Source organism: Oncorhynchus keta, chromosome 10 (assembly GCF_023373465.1).
Source record: "Oncorhynchus keta strain PuntledgeMale-10-30-2019 chromosome 10, Oket_V2, whole genome shotgun sequence".
NCBI lineage: Eukaryota > Metazoa > Chordata > Actinopteri > Salmoniformes > Salmonidae > Oncorhynchus > Oncorhynchus keta.
This window is the reverse complement of record NC_068430.1, coordinates 11,903,173-11,927,886: the sequence shown is the minus strand read 5'-3', so window position 1 is coordinate 11,927,886 and position 24,714 is coordinate 11,903,173. Positions and strand designations below refer to the sequence as shown.

Here is a 24,714-nt window from a genome sequence, read left to right as displayed (position 1 = left end):
TAATAATAACTGGAGCCTGACACCCCTATACTATTAATAATAACTGGAGCCTGACACCCCTATACTATTAATAATAACTGGAGCCTGACACCCCTATCCTATTAATAATAACTAGAGCCTGACACCCATATCCTATTAATAATAACTAGAGCCTGAAACCCTATCCTATTAATAATAACTAGAGCCTGACACCCTATCCTATTAATAATAACTAGAGCCTGACACCCCTATCCTATTAATAATAACTAGAGCCTGACAGCCCTATCCTATTAATAATAACTAGAGCCTGACACCCCTATCCTATTAATAATAACTAGAGCCTGACACCCTATCCTATTAATAATAACTGGAGCCTGACACCCCTATCCTATTAATAATAACTAGAGCCTGACACCCCTATCCTATTAATAATAACTAGAGCCTGACACCCCTATCCTATTAATAATAACTAGAGCCTGACACCCCTATCCTATTAATAATAACTAGAGCCTGACACCCTATCCTATTAATAATAACTAGAGCCTGACACCCCTATCCTATTAATAATAACTAGAGCCTGACACCCCTATCCTATTAATAATAACTGGAGCCTGACACCCTATCCTATTAATAATAACTAGAGCCTGACACCCCTATCCTATTAATAATAACTGGAGCCTGACACCCTATCCTATTAATAATAACTGGAGCCTGACACCCCTATACTATTAATAATAACTGGAGCCTGACACCCCTATACTATTAATAATAACTGGAGCCTGACACCCCTATCCTATTAATAATAACTAGAGCCTGACACCCCTATCCTATTAATAATAACTAGAGCCTGACACCCCTATCCTATTAATAATAACTGGAGCCTGACACCCTATCCTATTAATAATAACTAGAGCCTGACACCCCTATCCTATTAATAATAACTAGAGCCTGACACCCCTATCCTATTAATAATAACTAGAGCCTGACACCCCTATCCTATTAATAATAACTGGAGCCTGACACCCCTATCCTATTAATAATAACTAGAGCCTGACACCCCTATCCTATTAATAATAACTGGAGCCTGACACCCCTATCCTATTAATAATAACTGGAGCCTGACACCCCTATACTATTAATAATAACTGGAGCCTGACACCCCTATACTATTAATAATAACTGGAGCCTGACACCCCTATCCTATTAATAATAACTAGAGCCTGACACCCATATCCTATTAATAATAACTAGAGCCTGAAACCCCTATCCTATTAATAATAACTAGAGCCTGACACCCTATCCTATTAATAATAACTAGAGCCTGACACCCCTATACTATTAATAATAACTAGAGCCTGACACCCCTATCCTATTAATAATAACTAGAGCCTGACACATTTACATTACATTTAAGTCATTTAGCAGACGCTCTTATCCAGAGCGACATCCTATTAATAATAACTAGAGCCTGACACCCCTATCCTATTAATAATAACTAGAGCCTGACACCCCTATCCTATTAATAATAACTAGAGCCTGACACCCTATCCTATTAATAATAACTAGAGCCGGACACCCCTATCCTATTAATAATAACTAGAGCCGGACACCCTATCCTATTAATAATAACTAGAGCCTGACACCCCTATCCTATTAATAATAACTAGAGCCGGACACCCCTATCCTATTAATAATAACTAGAGCCGGACACCCTATCCTATTAATAATAACTAGAGCCTGACACCCCTATCCTATTAATAATAACTAGAGCCTGACACCCCTATCCTATTAATAATAACTAGAGCCTGACACCCCTATCTTATTAATAATAACTAGAGCCTGACACCCCTATCCTATTAATAATAACTAGAGCCTGACACCCCTATCCTATTAATAATAACTAGAGCCTGACACCCCTATCCTATTAATAATAACTGGAGCCTGACACCCCTATCCTATTAATAATAACTAGAGCCTGACACCCCTATCCTATTAATAATAACTTGAGACTGACACCCCTATCCTATTAATAATAACTTGAGCCTGACACCCCTATACTATTAATAATAACTGGAGCCTGACACCCCTATACTATTAATAATAACTGGAGCCTGACACCCCTATCCTATTAATAATAACTAGAGCCTGACACCCCTATCCTATTAATAATAACTGGAGCCTGACACCCCTATCCTATTAATAATAACTGGAGCCTGACACCCTATCCTATTAATAATAACTAGAGCCTGACACCCCTATCCTATTAATAATAACTGGAGCCTGACACCCCTATCCTATTAATAATAACTAGAGCCTGACACCCCTATCCTATTAATAATAACTGGAGCCTGACACCCTATCCTATTAATAATAACTAGAGCCTGACACCCCTATCCTATTAATAATAACTGGAGCCTGACACCCCTATCCTATTAATAATAACTGGAGCCTGACACCCCTATACTATTAATAATAACTGGAGCCTGATACCCCTATACTATTAATAATAACTGGAGCCTGACACCCTATCCTATTAATAATAACTAGAGCCTGACACCCATATCCTATTAATAATAACTAGAGCCTGAAACCCTATACTATTAATAATAACTAGAGCCTGACACCCCTATCCTATTAATAATAACTAGAGCCTGACACCCTATACTATTAATAATAACTAGAGCCTGACACCCTATCCTATTAATAATAACTAGAGCCTGACACCCCTATACTATTAATAATAACTAGAGCCTGACACCCCTATCCTATTAATAATAACTAGAGCCTGACACATTTACATTACATTTAAGTCATTTAGCAGACGCTCTTATCCAGAGCGACATCCTATTAATAATAACTAGAGCCTGACACCCTATCCTATTAATAATAACTAGAGCCTGACACCCCTATCCTATTAATAATAACTAGAGCCTGACACCCCTATCCTATTAATAATAACTAGAGCCTGACACCCCTATCCTATTAATAATAACTAGAGCCGGACACCCCTATCCTATTAATAATAACTAGAGCCGGACACCCTATCCTATTAATAATAACTAGAGCCGGACACCCCTATCCTATTAATAATAACTAGAGCCGGACACCCCTATCCTATTAATAATAACTAGAGCCTGACACCCCTATCCTATTAATAATAACTAGAGCCTGACACCCCTATCCTATTAATAATAACCAGAGCCTGACACCCCTATCTTATTAATAATAACCAGAGCCTGACACCCCTATCCTATTAATAATAACTAGAGCCTGACACCCCTATCCTATTAATAATAACTAGAGCCTGACACCCTATCCTATTAATAATAACTAGAGCCTGACACCCCTATCCTATTAATAATAACTAGAGCCGGACACCCCTATCCTATTAATAATAACCAGAGCCGGACACCCTATCCTATTAATAATAACTAGAGACGGACACCCTATCCTACTAATAATAACTAGAGCCTGACACCCTATCCTATTAATAATAACTAGAGCCTGACACCCCTATCCTATTAATAATAACTAGAGACGGACACCCTATCCTACTAATAATAACAGAGCCTGACACCCCTATCCTATTAATAATAACTAGAGCCGGACACCCCTATCCTATTAATAATAACTAGAGCCTGACACCCCTATCCTATTAATAATAACTAGAGCCTGACACCCCTATCCTATTAATAATAACTAGAGCCTGACACCCTATCCTATTAATAATAACTGGAGCCTGACACCCCTATCCTATTAATAATAACTGGAGCCTGACACCCCTATCCTATTAATAATAACTAGAGCCTGACACCCCTATCCTATTAATAATAACTAGAGCCTGACACCCCTATCCTATTAATAATAACTAGAGCCTGACACCCTATCCTATTAATAATAACTAGAGCCTGACACCCCTATCCTATTAATAATAACTAGAGCCTGACACCCTATCCTATTAATAATAACTAGAGCCTGACACCCTATCCTATTAATAATAACTAGAGCCTGACACCCTATCCTATTAATAATAACTAGAGCCTGACACCCCTATCCTATTAATAATAACTGGAGCCTGACACCCTATCCTATTAATAATAACTAGAGCCTGACACCCTATCCTATTAATAATAACTAGAGCCTGACACCCTATCCTATTAATAATAACTAGAGCCTGACACCCCTATCCTATTAATAACTAGAGCCTGACACCCTATCCTATTAATAATAGCTGGAGCCTGACACCCTATCCTATTAATAATAACTAGAGCCTGACACCCCTATCCTATTAATAATAACTGGAGCCTGACACCCTATCCTATTAATAATAACTAGAGCCTGACACCCCTATCCTATAATAATAACTAGAGCCTGACACCCCTATCCTATTAATAATAACTGGAGCCTGACACCCTATACTATTAATAATAACTGGAGCCTGACACCCCTATACTATTAATAATAACTGGAGCCTGACACCCTATCCTATTAATAATAACTAGAGCCTGACACCCCTATCCTATTAATAATAACTAGAGCCTGACACCCCTATCCTATTAATAATAAAGCCTGACACCCCTATCCTATTAATAATAACTAGAGCCTGACACCCCTATCCTATTAATAATAACTGGAGCCTGACACCCCTATCCTATTAATAATAACTAGAGCCTGACACCCCTATCCTATTAATAATAACTGGAGCCTGACACCCTATCCTATTAATAATAACTAGAGCCTGACACCCTATCCTATTAATAATAACTGGAGCCTGACACCCTATCCTATTAATAATAACTGGAGCCTGACACCCCTATCCTATTAATAATAACTGGAGCCTGATACCCTATACTATTAATAATAACTGGAGCCTGACACCCCTATCCTATTAATAATAACTAGAGCCTGACACCCTATCCTATTAATAATAACTAGAGCCTGAAACCCTATACTATTAATAATAACTAGAGCCTGACACCCTATCCTATTAATAATAACTAGAGCCTGACACCCTATACTATTAATAATAACTAGAGCCTGACACCCCTATCCTATTAATAATAACTAGAGCCTGACACATTTACATTACATTTAAGTAATTTAGCAGACGCTCTTATCCAGAGCGACATCCTATTAATAATAACTAGAGCCTGACACCCCTATCCTATTAATAATAACTAGAGCCTGACACCCCTATCCTATTAATAATAACTAGAGCCTGACACCCCTATCCTATTAATAATAACTAGAGCCTGACACCCCTATCCTATTAATAATAACTAGAGCCTGACACCCTATCCTATTAATAATAACTAGAGCCTGACACCCTATACTATTAATAATAACTGGAGCCTGACACCCCTATCCTATTAATAATAACTAGAGCCTGACACCCTATCCTATTAATAATAACTAGAGCCTGACACCCTATCCTATTAATAATAACTAGAGCCTGACACCCCTATCCTATTAATAATAACTAGAGCCTGACACCCTATCCTATTAATAATAACTAGAGCCTGACACCCCTATCCTATTAATAATAACTAGAGCCTGACACCCCTATCCTATTAATAATAACTAGAGCCTGACACCCCTATCCTATTAATAATAACCAGAGCCTGACACCCCTATCCTATTAATAATAACTAGAGCCTGACACCCTATCCTATTAATAATAACTAGAGCCTGACACCCCTATCCTATTAATAATAACTAGAGCCTGACACCCTATCCTATTAATAATAACTAGAGCCTGACACTATCCTATTAATAATAACTAGAGCCTGACACCCCTATCCTATTAATAATAACTAGAGCCTGACACCCCTATCCTATTAATAATAACTAGAGCCTGACACCCCTATCCTATTAATAATAACTAGAGCCTGACACCCCTATCCTATTAATAATAACTAGAGCCTGACACCCCTATCCTATTAATAATAACTGGAGCCTGACACTATCCTATTAATAATAACTGGAGCCTGACACCCCTATACTATTAATAATAACTGGAGCCTGACACCCTATACTATTAATAATAACTGGAGCCTGACACCCCTATCCTATTAATAATAACTAGAGCCTGACACCCCTATCCTATTAATAATAACTGGAGCCTGACACCCCTATCCTATTAATAATAACTGGAGCCTGACACCCCTATCCTATTAATAATAACTAGAGCCTGACACCCCTATCCTATTAATAATAACTGGAGCCTGACACCCTATCCTATTAATAATAACTAGAGCCTGACACCCCTATCCTATTAATAATAACTGGAGCCTGACACCCCTATCCTATTAATAATAACTAGAGCCTGACACCCTATCCTATTAATAATAACTGGAGCCTGACACCCCTATCCTATTAATAATAACTGGAGCCTGACACCCCTATACTATTAATAATAACTGGAGCCTGATACCCTATACTATTAATAATAACTGGAGCCTGACACCCCTATCCTATTAATAATAACTAGAGCCTGACACCCATATCCTATTAATAATAACTAGAGCCTGAAACCCTATACTATTAATAATAACTAGAGCCTGACACCCCTATCCTATTAATAATAACTAGAGCCTGACACCCCTATACTATTAATAATAACTAGAGCCTGACACCCCTATCCTATTAATAATAACTAGAGCCTGACACATTTACATTACATTTAAGTCATTTAGCAGACGCTCTCAGAGCGACATCCTATTAATAATAACTAGAGCCTGACACCCCTATCCTATTAATAATAACTAGAGCCTTAACCCCTATAATAATAATAACTAGAGCCTGACACCCCTAGCCTGACGGACACCCCTATCCTATTAATAATAACTAGAGCCGGACACCCCTATCCTATTAATAATAACTAGAGCCGGACACCCTATCCTATTAATAATAACTAGAGCCTGACACCCCTATCCTATTAATAATAACTAGAGCCTGACACCCCTATCCTATTAATAATAACTAGAGCCTGACACCCTATCCTATTAATAATAACTAGAGCCTGACACCCCTATCCTATTAATAATAACTAGAGCCTGACACTATCTTATTAATAATAACTAGAGCCTGACACCCTATCCTATTAATAATAACTAGAGCCTGACACCCCTATCCTATTAATAATAACTAGAGCCTGACACCCCTATCCTATTAATAATAACTGGAGCCTGACACCCCTATCCTATTAATAATAACTAGAGCCTGACACCCCTATCCTATTAATAATAACTGGAGCCTGACACCCCTATCCTATTAATAATAACTGGAGCCTGACACCCTATACTATTAATAATAACTGGAGCCTGACACCCCTATACTATTAATAATAACTGGAGCCTGACACCCCTATCCTATTAATAATAACTAGAGCCTGACACCCCTATCCTATTAATAATAACTGGAGCCTGACACCCTATCCTATTAATAATAACTAGAGCCTGACACCCCTATCCTATTAATAATAACTAGAGCCTGACACCCCTATCCTATTAATAATAACTGGAGCCTGACACCCCTATCCTATTAATAATAACTAGAGCCTGACACCCCTATCCTATTAATAATAACTGGAGCCTGACACCCCTATCCTATTAATAATAACTAGAGCCTGACACCCTATCCTATTAATAATAACTGGAGCCTGACACCCCTATACTATTAATAATAACTGGAGCCTGATACCCCTATACTATTAATAATAACTGGAGCCTGACACCCCTATCCTATTAATAATAACTAGAGCCTGACACCCCTATCCTATTAATAATAACTAGAGCCTGACACCCCTATACTATTAATAATAACTAGAGCCTGACACCCTATCCTATTAATAATAACTAGAGCCTGACACCCTATACTATTAATAATAACTAGAGCCTGACACCCCTATCCTATTAATAATAACTAGAGCCTGACACCCCTATACTATTAATAATAACTAGAGCCTGACACCCTATCCTATTAATAATAACTAGAGCCTGACACATTTACATTACATTTAAGTCATTTAGCAGACGCTCTTATCCAGAGCGACATCCTATTAATAATAACTAGAGCCTGACACCCCTATCCTATTAATAATAACTAGAGCCTGACACCCCTATCCTATTAATAATAACTAGAGCCTGACACCCCTATCCTATTAATAATAACTAGAGCCGGCCTGACACTGACCCTATCCTATTAATAATAACTAGAGCCTGACACTATCCTATTAATAATAACTAGAGCCTGACACCCTATCCTATTAATAATAACTAGAGCCTGACACCCCTATCCTATTAATAATAACTAGAGCCTGACACCCCTATCCTATTAATAATAACTAGAGCCTGACACCCCTATCCTATTAATAATAACTAGAGCCTGACACCCCTATCCTATTAATAATAACTAGAGCCTGACACCCCTATCCTATTAATAATAACTAGAGCCTGACACCCCTATCCTATTAATTACAGAGCCGGAATCCTAATAATAACTAGAGCCGGACACCCTATAATAACTAGAGCGGACACCCCTATCCTATTAATAATAACTAGAGCCTGACACCCTACTAGATCCTATTAATAATAACTAGAGCCGGACACCCCTATCCTATTAATAATAACTAGAGCCTGACACCCCTATCCTATTAATAATAACTAGAGCCGGACACCCCTATCCTATTAATAATAACTAGAGCCTGACACCCCTATCCTATTAATAATAACTAGAGCCTGACACCCCTATCCTATTAATAATACACTATAGAGCCTGACACCCCTATCCTATTAATAATAACTAGAGCCTGACACCCCTATCCTATTAATAATAATAATAACTAGAGCCTGACACCCCTATCCTATTAATAATAACTAGAGCCTTACTTTACTATTAATAATAACTAGAGCCTGACACCCCTATCCTATTAATAATAACTAGAGCCTGACACCACTATCCTATTAATAATAACTAGAGCCTGACACCCCTATCCTATTAATAATAACTAGAGCCTGACACCCCTATCCTATTAATAATAACTAGAGCCTGACACCCCTATCCTATTAATAATAACTAGAGCCTGACACCCCTATCCTATTAATAATAACTGAGAGCCTGACACCCCTATCCTATTAATAATAACTAGAGCCTGACACCCCTATCCTAATAATAACTGAGCCTGACACCCCTATCCTATTAATAATAACTGGAGCCTGACACCCCTATCCTATTAATAATAACTAGAGCCTGACACCCTATCCTATTAATAATAACTGGAGCCTGACACCCTATCCTATTAATAACTCAGAGCCTGACACCCTATCCTATTAATAATAACTGGAGCCTGACACCCTATACTATTAATAATAACTGGAGCCTGACACCCCTATCCTATTAATAATAACTAGAGCCTGACACCCCTATCCTATTAATAATAACTGGAGCCTGACACCCCTATCCTATTAATAAACAGAGCCTGACACTATCCTTAATAATAACAGAGCCTGACACCCTATCCTATTAATAATAACTGGAGCCTGACACCCTATCCTATTAATAATAACTAGAGCCTGACACCCCTATCCTATTAATAATAACTGGAGCCTGACACCCCTATCCTATTAATAATAACTGGAGCCTGACACCCCTATCCTATTAATAATAACTGAGCCTGACACCCTATCCTATTAATAATAACTAGAGCCTATCCTATTAATAATAACTAGAGCCTGACACCCCTATCCTATTAATAATAACTAGAGCCTGACACCCCTATCCTATTAATAATAACTAGAGCCTGACACCCCTATCCTATTAATAATAACTAGAGCCTGACACCCCTATCCTATTAATAATAACTAGAGCCTGACACCCTATCCCTAGAGCCTGACACCCTATCCTATTAATAATAACTAGAGCCTGACACCCTATCCTTAACTGGAGCCTGACACCCCTATCCTATTAATAATAACTGGAGCCTGACACCCCTATCCTATTAATAATAACTGGAGCCTGACACCCTATCCTATTAATAACTAGAGCCTGACACCCTGGAGCCTGACACCCCCCTATTAATAATAACTGGAGCCTGACACCCCTATCCTATTAATAATAACTAGAGCCTGACACCCTATCCTATTAATAATAACTAGAGCCTGACACCCCTATCCTATTAATAATAACTAGAGCCTGACACCCTATCCTATTAATAATAACTGGAGCCTGACACCCCTATCCTATTAATAATAACTGGAGCCTGACACCCCTATCCTATTAATAATAACTGGAGCCTGACACCCCTATCCTATTAATAATAACTGGAGCCTGACACCCCTATCCTATTAATAATAACTAGAGCCTGACACCCCTATCCTATTAATAATAACTAGAGCCTGACACCCCTATCCTATTAATAATAACTAGAGCCTGACACCCTATCCTATTAATAATAACTAGAGCCTGACACCCCTATCCTATTAATAATAACTAGAGCCTGACACCCTATCCTATTAATAATAACTAGAGCCTGACACCCCTATCCTATTAATAATAACTAGAGCCTGACACCCTATCCTATTAATAATAACTAGAGCCTGACACCCTATCCTATTAATAATAACTAGAGCCTGACACCCTATCCTATTAATAATAACTGGAGCCTGACACCCCTATCCTATTAATAATAACTAGAGCCTGACACCCCTATATCCTATTAATAATAACTAGAGCCTGACACCCCTATCCTATTAATAATAACTAGAGCCTGACACCCCTATACTATTAATAATAACTAGAGCCTGACACCCTATCCTATTAATAATAACTAGAGCCTGACACCCTATCCTATTAATAATAACTAGAGCCTGACACCCCTATCCTATTAATAATAACTAGAGCCTGACACCCCTATCCTATTAATAATAACTAGAGCCTGACACCCCTATCCTATTAATAATAACTAGAGCCTGACACCCCTATCCTATTAATAATAACTAGAGCCTGACACCCTATCCTATTAATAATAACAGAGCCTGACACCCCTATCCTATTAATAATAACTAGAGCCTGACACCCTATCCTATTAATAATAACTGGAGCCTGACACCCTATCCTATTAATAATAACTAGAGCCTGACACCCCTATCCTATTAATAATAACTAGAGCCTGACACCCTATCCTATTAATAATAACTAGAGCCTGACACCCCTATCCTATTAATAATAACTAGAGCCTGACACCCCTATCCTATTAATAATAACTAATCCTATTATAATAACTAGAGCCTGACACCCTACTAATAATAACTAGAGCCTGACACCCTATCCTATTAATAATAACTAGAGCCTGACACCCCTATCCTATTAATAATAACTAGAGCCTGACACCCCTATCCTATTAATAATAACTAGAGCCTGACACCCCTATCCTATTAATAATAACTGGAGCCTGACACCCTATCCTATTAATAATAACCAGAGCCTTACCCCTATAATAATAATAACTAGAGCCTGACACCCCTATCCTATTAATAATAACTAGAGCCTGACACCCTATCCTATTAATAATAACTAGAGCCTGACACCCCTATCCTATTAATAATAACTAGAGCCTGACACCCTATCCTATTAATAATAACTAGAGCCTGACACCCCTATCCTATTAATAATAACTAGAGCCTGACACCCCTATCCTATTAATAATAACTAGAGCCTGACACCCCTATCCTATTAATAATAACTGGAGCCTGACACCCCTATCCTATTAATAATAACTGGAGCCTGACACCCCTATCCTATTAATAATAACTGGAGCCTGACACCCTATACTATTAATAATAACTGGAGCCTGACACCCCTATCCTATTAATAATAACTAGAGCCTGACACCCCTATCCTATTAATAATAACTGGAGCCTGACACCCCTATCCTATTAATAATAACTGGAGCCTGACACCCCTATCCTATTAATAATAACTAGAGCCTGACACTATCCTATTAATAATAACTGGAGCCTGACACCCCTATCCTATTAATAATAACTAGAGCCTGACACCCCTATCCTATTAATAATAACTGGAGCCTGACACCCCTATCCTATTAATAATAACTAGAGCCTGACACCCCTATCCTATTAATAATAACTGGAGCCTGACACCCCTATCCTATTAATAATAACTGGAGCCTGACACCCTATACTATTAATAATAACTGGAGCCTGATACCCCTATACTATTAATAATAACTGGAGCCTGACACCCCTATCCTATTAATAATAACTAGAGCCTGACACCCATATCCTATTAATAATAACTAGAGCCTGAAACCCCTATACTATTAATAATAACTAGAGCCTGACACCCTATCCTATTAATAATAACTAGAGCCTGACACCCCTATACTATTAATAATAACTAGAGCCTGACACCCCTATCCTATTAATAATAACTAGAGCCTGACACATTTACATTACATTTAAGTCATTTAGCAGACGCTCTTATCCAGAGCGACATCCTATTAATAATAACTAGAGCCTGACACCCTATCCTATTAATAATAACTAGAGCCTGACACCCCTATCCTATTAATAATAACTAGAGCCTGACACCCCTATCCTATTAATAATAACTAGAGCCTGACACCCCTATCCTATTAATAATAACTAGAGCCTGACACCCCTATCCTATTAATAATAACTAGAGCCGGACACCCCTATCCTATTAATAATAACTAGAGCCGGACACCCCTATCCTATTAATAATAACTAGAGCCGGACACCCCTATCCTATTAATAATAACTAGAGCCTGACACCCCTATCCTATTAATAATAACTAGAGCCTGACACCCCTATCCTATTAATAATAACTAGAGCCTGACACCCCTATCCTATTAATAATAACTAGAGCCTGACACCCTATCCTATTAATAATAACTAGAGCCTGACACCCTATCCTATTAATAATAACTAGAGCCTGACACCCTATCCTATTAATAATAACTGGAGCCTGACACCCTATCCTATTAATAATAACTAGAGCCTGACACCCCTATCCTATTAATAATAACTGGAGCCTGACACCCCTATCCTATTAATAATAACTGGAGCCTGACACCCCTATACTATTAATAATAACTGGAGCCTGACACCCCTATCCTATTAATAATAACTAGAGCCTGACACCCCTATCCTATTAATAATAACTAGAGCCTGACACCCTATCCTATTAATAATATGGAGCCTGACACTATCCTATTAATAATAACTGGAGCCTGACACCCCTATCCTATTAATAATAACTAGAGCCTGACACCCCTATCCTATTAATAATAATGACACTATCCTATTAATAATAACTAGAGCCTGACACCCCTATCCTATTAATAATAACTGGAGCCTGACACCCTATCCTATTAATAATAACTAGAGCCTGACACCCCTATCCTATTAATAATAACTGGAGCCTGACACCCTATCCTATTAATAATAACTAGCCTGACACTATACTATTAATAATAACTGGAGCCTGACACCCTATACTATTAATAATAACTGGAGCCTGACACCCCTATCCTATTAATAATAACTAGAGCCTGACACCCATATCCTATTAATAATAACTAGAGCCTGAAACCCCTATACTATTAATAATAACTAGAGCCTGACACCCCTATCCTATTAATAATAACTAGAGCCTGACACCCCTATACTATTAAAGAGCCTGACACCCTATCCTATTAATAATAACTAGAGCCTGACACCCCTATACTATTAATAATAACTAGAGCCTGACACCCTATCCTATTAATAATAACTAGAGCCTGACACATTTACATTACATTTAAGTCACCGCTCTTATCCAGAGCGACCTATTAATAATAACTAGAGCCTGACACCCCTATCCTATTAATAATAACTAGAGCCTGACACCCTATCCTATTAATAATAACTAGAGCCTGACACCCCTATCCTATAATAATAACTAGAGCCGGACACCCTATCCTATTAATAATAACTAGAGCCGGACACTATCCTATTAATAATAACTAGAGCCGGACACCCCTATCCTATTAATAACTAGAGCCGGACACCCCTATCCTATTAATAATAACTAGAGCCTGACACCCCTATCCTATTAATAATAACTAGAGCCTGACACCCCTATCCTATTAATAATAACTAGAGCCTGACACCCCTATCCTATTAATAATAACTAGAGCCTGACACCCCTATCCTATTAATAATAACTAGAGCCTGACACCCCTATCCTATTAATAATAACTAGAGCCTGACACCCTATCCTATTAATAATAACTAGAGCCTGACACCCCTATCCTATTAATAATAACTAGAGCCGGACCCCTATCCTATTAATAATAACTAGAGCCGGACACCCCTATCCTATTAATAATAACTAGAGACGGACACCCTATCCTACTAATAATAACTAGAGCCTGACACCCCTATCCTATTAATAATAACTAGAGCCGGACACCCTATCCTATTAATAATAACTAGAGACGGACACCCTATCCTACTAATAATAACTAGAGCCTGACACCCCTATCCTATTAATAATAACTAGAGCCGGACACCCCTATACTATTAATAATAACTAGAGCCTGACACCCCTATACTATTAATAATAACTAGAGCCTGACACCCCTATCCTATTAATAATAACTAGAGCCTGACACCCCTATACTATTAATAATAACTGGAGCCTAACACCCCTATACTATTAATAATAACTGGAGCCTGACACCCCTATCCTATTAATAATAACTAGAGCCTGACACCCCTATCCTATTAATAATAACTAGAGCCTGAAACCCCTATCCTATTAATAACTAGAGCCTGACACCCCTATCCTATTAATAATAACTAGAGCCTGGCACCCTATCCTATTAATAATAACTAGAGCCTGACACCCCTATCCTATTAATAATAACTAGAGCCTGACAGCCCTATCCTATTAATAATAACTAGAGCCTGACACCCTATCCTATTAATAATAACTAGAGCCTGACACCCCTATCCTATTAATAATAACTGGAGCCTGACACCCCTATCCTATTAATAATAACTAGAGCCTGACACCCCTATCCTATTAATAATAACTAGAGCCTGACACCCCTATCCTATTAATAATAACTAGAGCCTGACACCCTTATCCTATTAATAATAACTAGAGCCTGACACCCCTATCCTATTAATAATAACTGGAGCCTGACACCCTATCCTATTAATAATAACTAGAGCCTGACACCCCTATCCTATTAATAATAACTGGAGCCTGACACTATCCTATTAATAATAACTAGAGCCTGACACCCTATCCTATTAATAATAACTGGAGCCTGACACCCCTATCCTATTAATAATAACTGGAGCCTGACACCCCTATACTATTAATAATAACTGGAGCCTGACACCCTATACTATTAATAATAACTGGAGCCTGACACCCCTATCCTATTAATAATAACTAGAGCCTGACACCCCTATCCTATTAATAATAACTGGAGCCTGACACCCCTATCCTATTAATAATAACTGGAGCCTGACACCCCTATCCTATTAATAATAACTAGAGCCTGACACCCCTATCCTATTAATAATAACTGGAGCCTGACACCCTATCCTATTAATAATAACTAGAGCCTGACACCCCTATCCTATTAATAATAACTGGAGCCTGACACCCCTATCCTATTAATAATAACTAGAGCCTGACACCCTATCCTATTAATAATAACTGGAGCCTGACACCCCTATCCTATTAATAATAACTGGAGCCTGACACCCTATACTATTAATAATAACTGGAGCCTGATACCCCTATACTATTAATAATAACTGGAGCCTGACACCCCTATCCTATTAATAATAACTAGAGCCTGACACCCATATCCTATTAATAATAACTAGAGCCTGAAACCCCTATACTATTAATAATAACTAGAGCCTGACACCCCTATCCTATTAATAATAACTAGAGCCTGACACCCCTATACTATTAATAATAACTAGAGCCTGACACCCCTATCCTATTAATAATAACTAGAGCCTGACACATTTACATTACATTTAAGTCATTTAGCAGACGCTCTTATCCAGAGCGACATCCTATTAATAATAACTAGAGCCTGACACCCCTATCCTATTAATAATAACTAGAGCCTGACACCCCTATCCTATTAATAATAACTAGAGCCTGACACCCCTATCCTATTAATAATAACTAGAGCCTGACACCCCTATCCTATTAATAATAAGTAGAGCCGGACACCCCTATCCTATTAATAATAACTAGAGCCTGACACCCCTATCCTATTAATAATAACTGGAGCCTGACACCCCTATCCTATTAATAATAACTAGAGCCTGACACCCCTATCCTATTAATAATAACTGGAGCCTGACACCCTATCCTATTAATAATAACTAGAGCCTGACACCCCTATCCTATTAATAATAACTGGAGCCTGACACCCCTATCCTATTAATAATAACTGGAGCCTGACACCCCTATACTATTAATAATAACTGGAGCCTGATACCCCTATACTATTAATAATAACTGGAGCCTGACACCCCTATCCTATTAATAATAACTAGAGCCTGACACCCATATCCTATTAATAATAACTAGAGCCTGAAACCCCTATACTATTAATAATAACTAGAGCCTGACACCCCTATCCTATTAATAATAACTAGAGCCTGACACCCCTATACTATTAATAATAACTAGAGCCTGACACCCCTATCCTATTAATAATAACTAGAGCCTGACACCCCTATACTATTAATAATAACTAGAGCCTGACACCCCTATCCTATTAATAATAACTAGAGCCTGACACATTTACATTACATTTAAGTCATTTAGCAGACGCTCTTATCCAGAGCGACATCCTATTAATAATAACTAGAGCCTGACACCCCTATCCTATTAATAATAACTAGAGCCTGACACCCCTATCCTATTAATAATAACTAGAGCCTGACACCCCTATCCTATTAATAATAACTAGAGCCTGACACCCCTATCCTATTAATAATAACTAGAGCCGGACACCCCTATCCTATTAATAATAACTAGAGCCGGACACCCCTATCCTATTAATAATAACTAGAGCCGGACACCCCTATCCTATTAATAATAACTAGAGCCGGACACCCCTATCCTATTAATAATAACTAGAGCCTGACACCCCTATCCTATTAATAATAACTAGAGCCTGACACCCCTATCCTATTAATAATAACTAGAGCCTGACACCCCTATCTTATTAATAATAACTAGAGCCTGACACCCCTATCCTATTAATAATAACTAGAGCCTGACACCCCTATCCTATTAATAATAACTAGAGCCTGACACCCTATCCTATTAATAATAACTAGAGCCTGACACCCTATCCTATTAATAATAACTAGAGCCGGACCCCCTATCCTATTAATAATAACTAGAGCCGGACACCCCTATCCTATTAATAATAACTAGAGACGGACACCCCTATCCTACTAATAATAACTAGAGCCTGACACCCCTATCCTATTAATAATAACTAGAGCCGGACACCCCTATCCTATTAATAATAACTAGAGACGGACACCCCTATCCTACTAATAATAACTAGAGCCTGACACCCCTATCCTATTAATAATAACTAGAGCCGGACACCCCTATACTATTAATAATAACTAGAGCCTGACACCCCTATACTATTAATAATAACTAGAGCCTGACGCCCCTATCCTATTAATAATAACTAGAGCCTGACACCCCTATACTATTAATAATAACTGGAGCCTGACACCCCTATACTATTAATAATAACTGGAGCCTGACACCCCTATCCTATTAATAATAACTAGAGCCTGACACCCCTATCCTATTAATAATAACTAGAGCCTGAAACCCCTATCCTATTAATAATAACTAGAGCCTGACACCCCTATCCTATTAATAATAACTAGAGCCTGACACCCCTATCCTATTAATAATAACTAGAGCCTGACACCCCTATCCTATTAATAATAACTAGAGCCTGACAGCCCTATCCTATTAATAATAACTAGAGCCTGACACCCCTATCCTATTAATAATAACTAGAGCCTGACACCCCTATCCTATTAATAATAACTGGAGCCTGACACCCCTATCCTATTAATAATAACTAGAGCCTGACACCCCTATCCTATTAATAATAACTAGAGCCTGACACCCCTATCCTATTAATAATAACTAGAGCCTGACACCCTTATCCTATTAATAATAACTAGAGCCTGACACCCCTATCCTATTAATAATAACTGGAGCCTGACACCCCTATCCTATTAATAATAACTAGAGCCTGACACCCCTATCCTATTAATAATAACTGGAGCCTGACACCCCTATCCTATTAATAATAACTAGAGCCTGACACCCCTATCCTATTAATAATAACTGGAGCCTGACACCCCTATCCTATTAATAATAACTGGAGCCTGACACCCCTATACTATTAATAATAACTGGAGCCTGACACCCCTATACTATTAATAATAACTGGAGCCTGACACCCCTATCCTATTAATAATAACTAGAGCCTGACACCCCTATCCTATTAATAATAACTGGAGCCTGACACCCCTATCCTATTAATAATAACTGGAGCCTGACACCCCTATCCTATTAATAATAACTAGAGCCTGACACCCCTATCCTATTAATAATAACTGGAGCCTGACACCCCTATCCTATTAATAATAACTAGAGCCTGACACCCCTATCCTATTAATAATAACTGGAGCCTGACACCCCTATCCTATTAATAATAACTAGAGCCTGACACCCCTATCCTATTAATAATAACTGGAGCCTGACACCCCTATCCTATTAATAATAACTGGAGCCTGACACCCCTATACTATTAATAATAACTGGAGCCTGATACCCCTATACTATTAATAATAACTGGAGCCTGACACCCCTATCCTATTAATAATAACTAGAGCCTGACACCCATATCCTATTAATAATAACTAGAGCCTGAAACCCCTATACTATTAATAATAACTAGAGCCTGACACCCCTATCCTATTAATAATAACTAGAGCCTGACACCCCTATACTATTAATAATAACTAGAGCCTGACACCCCTATCCTATTAATAATAACTAGAGCCTGACACATTTACATTACATTTAAGTCATTTAGCAGACGCTCTTATCCAGAGCGACATCCTATTAATAATAACTAGAGCCTGACACCCCTATCCTATTAATAATAACTAGAGCCTGACACCCCTATCCTATTAATAATAACTAGAGCCTGACACCCCTATCCTATTAATAATAACTAGAGCCTGACACCCCTATCCTATTAATAATAAGTAGAGCCGGACACCCCTATCCTATTAATAATAACTAGAGCCGGACACCCCTATCCTATTAATAATAACTAGAGCCGGACACCCCTATCCTATTAATAATAACTAGAGCCGGACACCCCTATACTATTAATAATAACTAGAGCCTGACACCCCTATACTTTTAATAATAACTAGAGCCTGACACCCCTATCCTATTAATAATAACTAGAGCCGGACACCCCTATCCTATTAATAATAACTAGAGCCTGACACCCCTATCCTATTAATAATACCTAGAGCCTGACACCCCTATCCTATTAATAATAACTAGAGCCTGACACCCCTATCCTATTAATAATAACTAGAGCCTGACACCCCTATCCTATTAATAATAACTAGAGCCTGACACCCCTATCCTATTAATAATAACTAGAGCCTGACACCCCTATCCTATTAATAATAACTAGAGCCGGACCCCCCTATCCTATTAATAATAACTAGAGCCGGACACCCCTATCCTATTAATAAACTAGAGCCGGACACCCCTATCCTATTAATAATAACTAGAGACGGACACCCCTATCCTACTAATAATAACTAGAGCCTGACACCCCTATCCTATTAATAATAACTAGAGCCGGACACCCCTATACTATTAATAATAACTAGAACCTGACACCCCTATACTATTAATAATAACTAGAGCCTGACACCCCTATCCTATTAATAATAACTAGAGCCTGACACCCCTATCCTATTAATAATAACTGGAGCCTGACACCCCTATCCTATTAATAATAACTGGAGCCTGACACCCCTATACTATTAATAATAACTAGAGCCTGATACCCCTATACTATTAATAATAACTGGAGCCTGACACCCCTATCCTATTAATAATAACTAGAGCCTGACACCCATATCCTATTAATAATAACTAGAGCCTGAAACCCCTATACTATTAATAATAACTAGAGCCTGACACCCCTATCCTATTAATAATAACTAGAGCCTGACACCCCTATACTATTAATAATAACTAGAGCCTGACACCCCTATCCTATTAATAATAACTAGAGCCTGACACATTTACATTACATTTAAGTCATTTAGCAGACGCTCTTATCCAGAGCGACATCCTATTAATAATAACTAGAGCCTGACACCCCTATCCTATTAATAATAACTAGAGCCTGACACCCCTATCCTATTAATAATAACTAGAGCCTGACACCCCTATCCTATTAATAATAACTAGAGCCTGACACCCCTATCCTATTAATAATAACTAGAGCCGGACACCCCTATCCTATTAATAATAACTAGAGCCGGACACCCCTATCCTATTAATAATAACTAGAGCCGGACACCCTATCCTATTAATAATAACTAGAGCCGGACACCCCTATACTATTAATAATAACTAGAGCCTGACACCCCTATACTTTTAATAATAACTAGAGCCTGACACCCCTATCCTATTAATAATAACTAGAGCCTGACACCCCTATCCTATTAATAATAACTAGAGCCTGACACCCCTATCCTATTAATAATAACTAGAGCCTGACACCCCTATCCTATTAATAATAACTAGAGCCTGACACCCCTATCTTATTAATAATAACTAGAGCCTGACACCCCTATCCTATTAATAATAACTAGAGCCTGACACCCCTATCCTATTAATAATAACTAGAGCCTGACACCCCTATCCTATTAATAATAACTAGAGCCTGACACCCCTATCCTATTAATAATAACTAGAGCCGGACACCCCTATCCTATTAATAATAACTAGAGCCGGACACCCCTATCCTATTAATAATAACTAGAGACGGACACCCCTATCCTACTAATAATAACTAGAGCCTGACACCCCTATCCTATTAATAATAACTAGAGCCGGACACCCCTATACTATTAATAATAACTAGAGCCTGACACCCCTATACTATTAATAATAACTAGAGCCTGACACCCCTATCCTATTAATAATAACTAGAGCCTGACACCCCTATCCTATTAATAATAACTAGAGCCTGACACCCCTATCCTATTAATAATAACTAGAGCCTGACACCCCTATCCTATTAATAATAACTACAGCCTGACACCCCTATCCTATTAATAATAACTAGAGCCTGACACCCCTATCCTATTAATAATAACTAGAGCCTGACACCCCTATCCTATTAATAATAACTAGAGCCTGACACCCCTATCCTATTAATAATAACTAGAGCCTGACACCCCTATCCTATTAATAATGTGGTCATTAACTTGGAATCAGCCTGTATCTAACTTCATCTCTCCTCTCCTTTCCCACATCAGCCAAAAACTTCTTCAGAGTGTCGTTTTATAGTGGCGGCCAGCTCCAGTCCCACTCGTTCCAAGCCAGCGATGCCTTCAACAAACAGCAGTGGCTCAACTGCATCCGCCAGGCCAAAGGAGCCGCTGAGTCGGCCGTGGGGGTGGGGATTCCTGTCGGGGTGGGAACCAGTAGCAGTGACCCAGACCCCCGTCCAAGCCTACTCAGCCCCCAGAGACCTCTGAGTCCTACAACACCTCCCCTCTCAAGAGCACTGTCCCCCCAGCCAGAGAGCATGGACCACAATGACAGTGACTCGTCTGTAGACTCTCCAGATTGTAGCATGGACATGGACACGGCCGAGGCTTCTAACTCCACCACAGGCTGGCCTGGCTCTGCCCAGATGGACCAAACAGACTCTAGTAGCAGCAGCAGGCCAGCAGAAGTGTGACCATTGGGGTGTCAAGGCTACACCTGGGCAGTATTGGTGGTAACCTGGCGATGTTCTTTATATGCGGGAGGGAGGCAACACAGTGGGTGGATATTGTAGAGCACTTCTTTTCTCTACCCCTTTTTTTCATTTGTTGTTTTTCTCTTAACTTTCTTTCTATGAGACAGTGGTGTAGTCTAGAGCAGTGGTATCCATGTGTCTTAGCTGTGACTGGCAGGTCTACTATGGAGGTCTACATGGAGAGGAAGGCAGCCATGACTGGGACCTCAGGACAGTATTGTTGTTGTTGCTCCTGCTCTGACTCTTGACCTCTGCTGTGGGCGGAGTTCTCCTACCCTACAGACAGGCTCCTCTCATCACCTTCTCACCACAATTAGATACACTGCCATCACCTCTTATCCCACTGCACTACTACTGTGGTCTCCCAGAGCAAAGAGAATACATGGATGATATTCTTTTTATATATATAGAATATATTGTATGTAGGAATCTAGAGAACCTGTTGCGTTTGCAATAATTGACCCAGTCAAAATGACCAGAAGAATGTTTTCAAAGACAATCAATATGATGATATGTTGTTGTTGTTGTTGTTGTTAGGACTTGACATGGAGTTTATTTTGTTAAGGATGGGTTACAACAGTGTTAATGGGGCATAGTTGTTTGCTACAGATTCTTCCCACATCTTGGCCAGAACTATGATGTTCCAGAACTAGGGAGTTCCAGAACTATGGCGTTCCAGAACTAGGGAGTTCCAGAACTATGGTGTTCCAGAACTATGGCGCTCCAGAACTATGGTGTTCCAGAACTATGGCGTTCCAGAACTATGGTGTTCCAGATCTAGGGCGTTCCAGAACTATGGTGTTCCAGATCTAGGGCGTTCCAGAACTATGGCGTTCCAGAACTATGGCGATCCAGAACTATAGTGTTCCAGATCTATGGTGTTCCAGATCTATGGCATTCCAGATCTATGGCGTTCCAGATCTAGGGCGTTCCAGAACTATGGTGTTCCAGATCTAGGGCATTCCAGAACTATGGCGTTCCAGAACTATGGTGTTCCAGATCTATGGCGTTCCAGATCTATGGCGTTCCAGATCTAGGGCGTTCCAGATCTATGGCGTTCCAGATCTATGGCGTTCCAGATCTATGGCGTTCCAGAACTATGGTGTTCCAGATCTATGGCGTTCCAGATCTATGGCGTTCCAGATCTATGGCGTTCCAGATCTATGGCGTTCCAGATCTATGGCGTTCCAGATCTATGGCGTTCCAGATCTATGGTGTTCCAGATCTAGGGCGTTCCAGATCTATGGCGTTCCAGATCTATGGCGTTCCAGATCTAGGGCGTTCCAGATCTAGGGCGTTCCAGATCTAGGGCGTTCCAGAGGTCAGCAATTGGCATCTAGAACTGGCCTCTTGGTCATGTAACCTAGTATAAACACATCACTCAGAGGGGCGAGCTGTTATTATTGGTGGCTCAAGCTGGTTTGATTAATTGGGTGTTTATTTTTTATATCCTGTCTAAAGTTAAATTCTGCATTGGTGGGAAAGGGCTCATAAGTGAGCAGTCACTGTAGTCTACACCTGTTGTATTCTGCGCATGTGACCATTTTTTTTACTTTAAATTAATATGAGTTTAAAAAAAATGATAGGACCACCTATTTCTCCACAAGAAGGAAGTGGGAACAGAAGCATTTTACAGCAAGTAAACAGCCCTTCCTGGAGGAAGCAAGATTCTCCGTGGTGTTAAGAGTCAATGTCTTACACAGAAGCTTTGTATTAAAAACAGTATTCAATTCATTACTTTTAGTGTGTTTTAGTAGTGTCAGGTTTTTATCACCCACAAAGTTCTTTACTCACTGGTAATTTTTGTAAAAAGCGATGCTGAGACGTTTGTATGGTTTAAAGAAGTAGTTGCATGTGTCATAGCTAAACTCAGACCAGTCCTCTGTCACTGGGTGCTCTCTGTGTTGAACTGATAAACTAGGACTGATAAATCATTGGCAAAAATGTGTACGTGTCGGGTAATTATAATCTTGTGCAAGTTTACTTGTGGGGCCTCATGTTCTCTTTCATTTGAATAGAATGTCATGTGTTAAAAAAGGAATCCGTTTGACCAAGTAATTACTAAAAGAAATATCCAAAATACAGTATATTCTTTTATTGTTTTGTTTTTTAAAGAAATGTATTGAAATGTATTCTTTAGGATGTCTATTTATAGTAATTTTTTCTATGAATTAATGTTATATGCTTTTGTTTGGTTCATGCTGGAGACTAGAGGTGAGATTATGGTTGTACAGGGAGATATGGGACTGGAAAGGGCCTAAAGAACAAGACTGGAAAAGAAGGGTTTCAGAACTAGCTACTTATGTGGCTGTAGGCTATGTAAACCTTCAGACACATGGACTTGAAAGGAAAAGAGACTATATTGACATATGATATATGTACTGACTGAAAAAGATTGACATGAACATGTATAACCTAATGGAATTTAGACTGTACCAAATAAAAGATATGAACCAAACCATATTTGTCATGTTTATTATGGTCTGTTGTGATATTAAGCTATATTCCATGTAATGACTTATCATTTTTCCCATGTAGCTGTGAT

At 38.8% G+C, this 24,714-nt stretch overlaps 1 protein-coding gene across 3 annotated transcripts in view; it reads left to right on the top strand.

Moving 5' to 3' along the window:
* arhgef3 (Rho guanine nucleotide exchange factor (GEF) 3) overlaps positions 1-24,627 on the top strand; it is a 166,109-nt gene extending 141,482 nt beyond the window's left edge. For all 3 annotated transcript variants that reach the window (XM_052526491.1, XM_052526493.1, XM_052526492.1), the window contains one exon: positions 21,682-24,627. In XM_052526491.1, the coding sequence (XP_052382451.1) occupies positions 21,682-22,109 (428 nt within the window). In that variant the 3' untranslated portion in view covers positions 22,110-24,627. The remainder of the gene's footprint in view (positions 1-21,681) is intronic.
* The last annotated feature ends 87 nt before the right edge of the window (positions 24,628-24,714 follow it).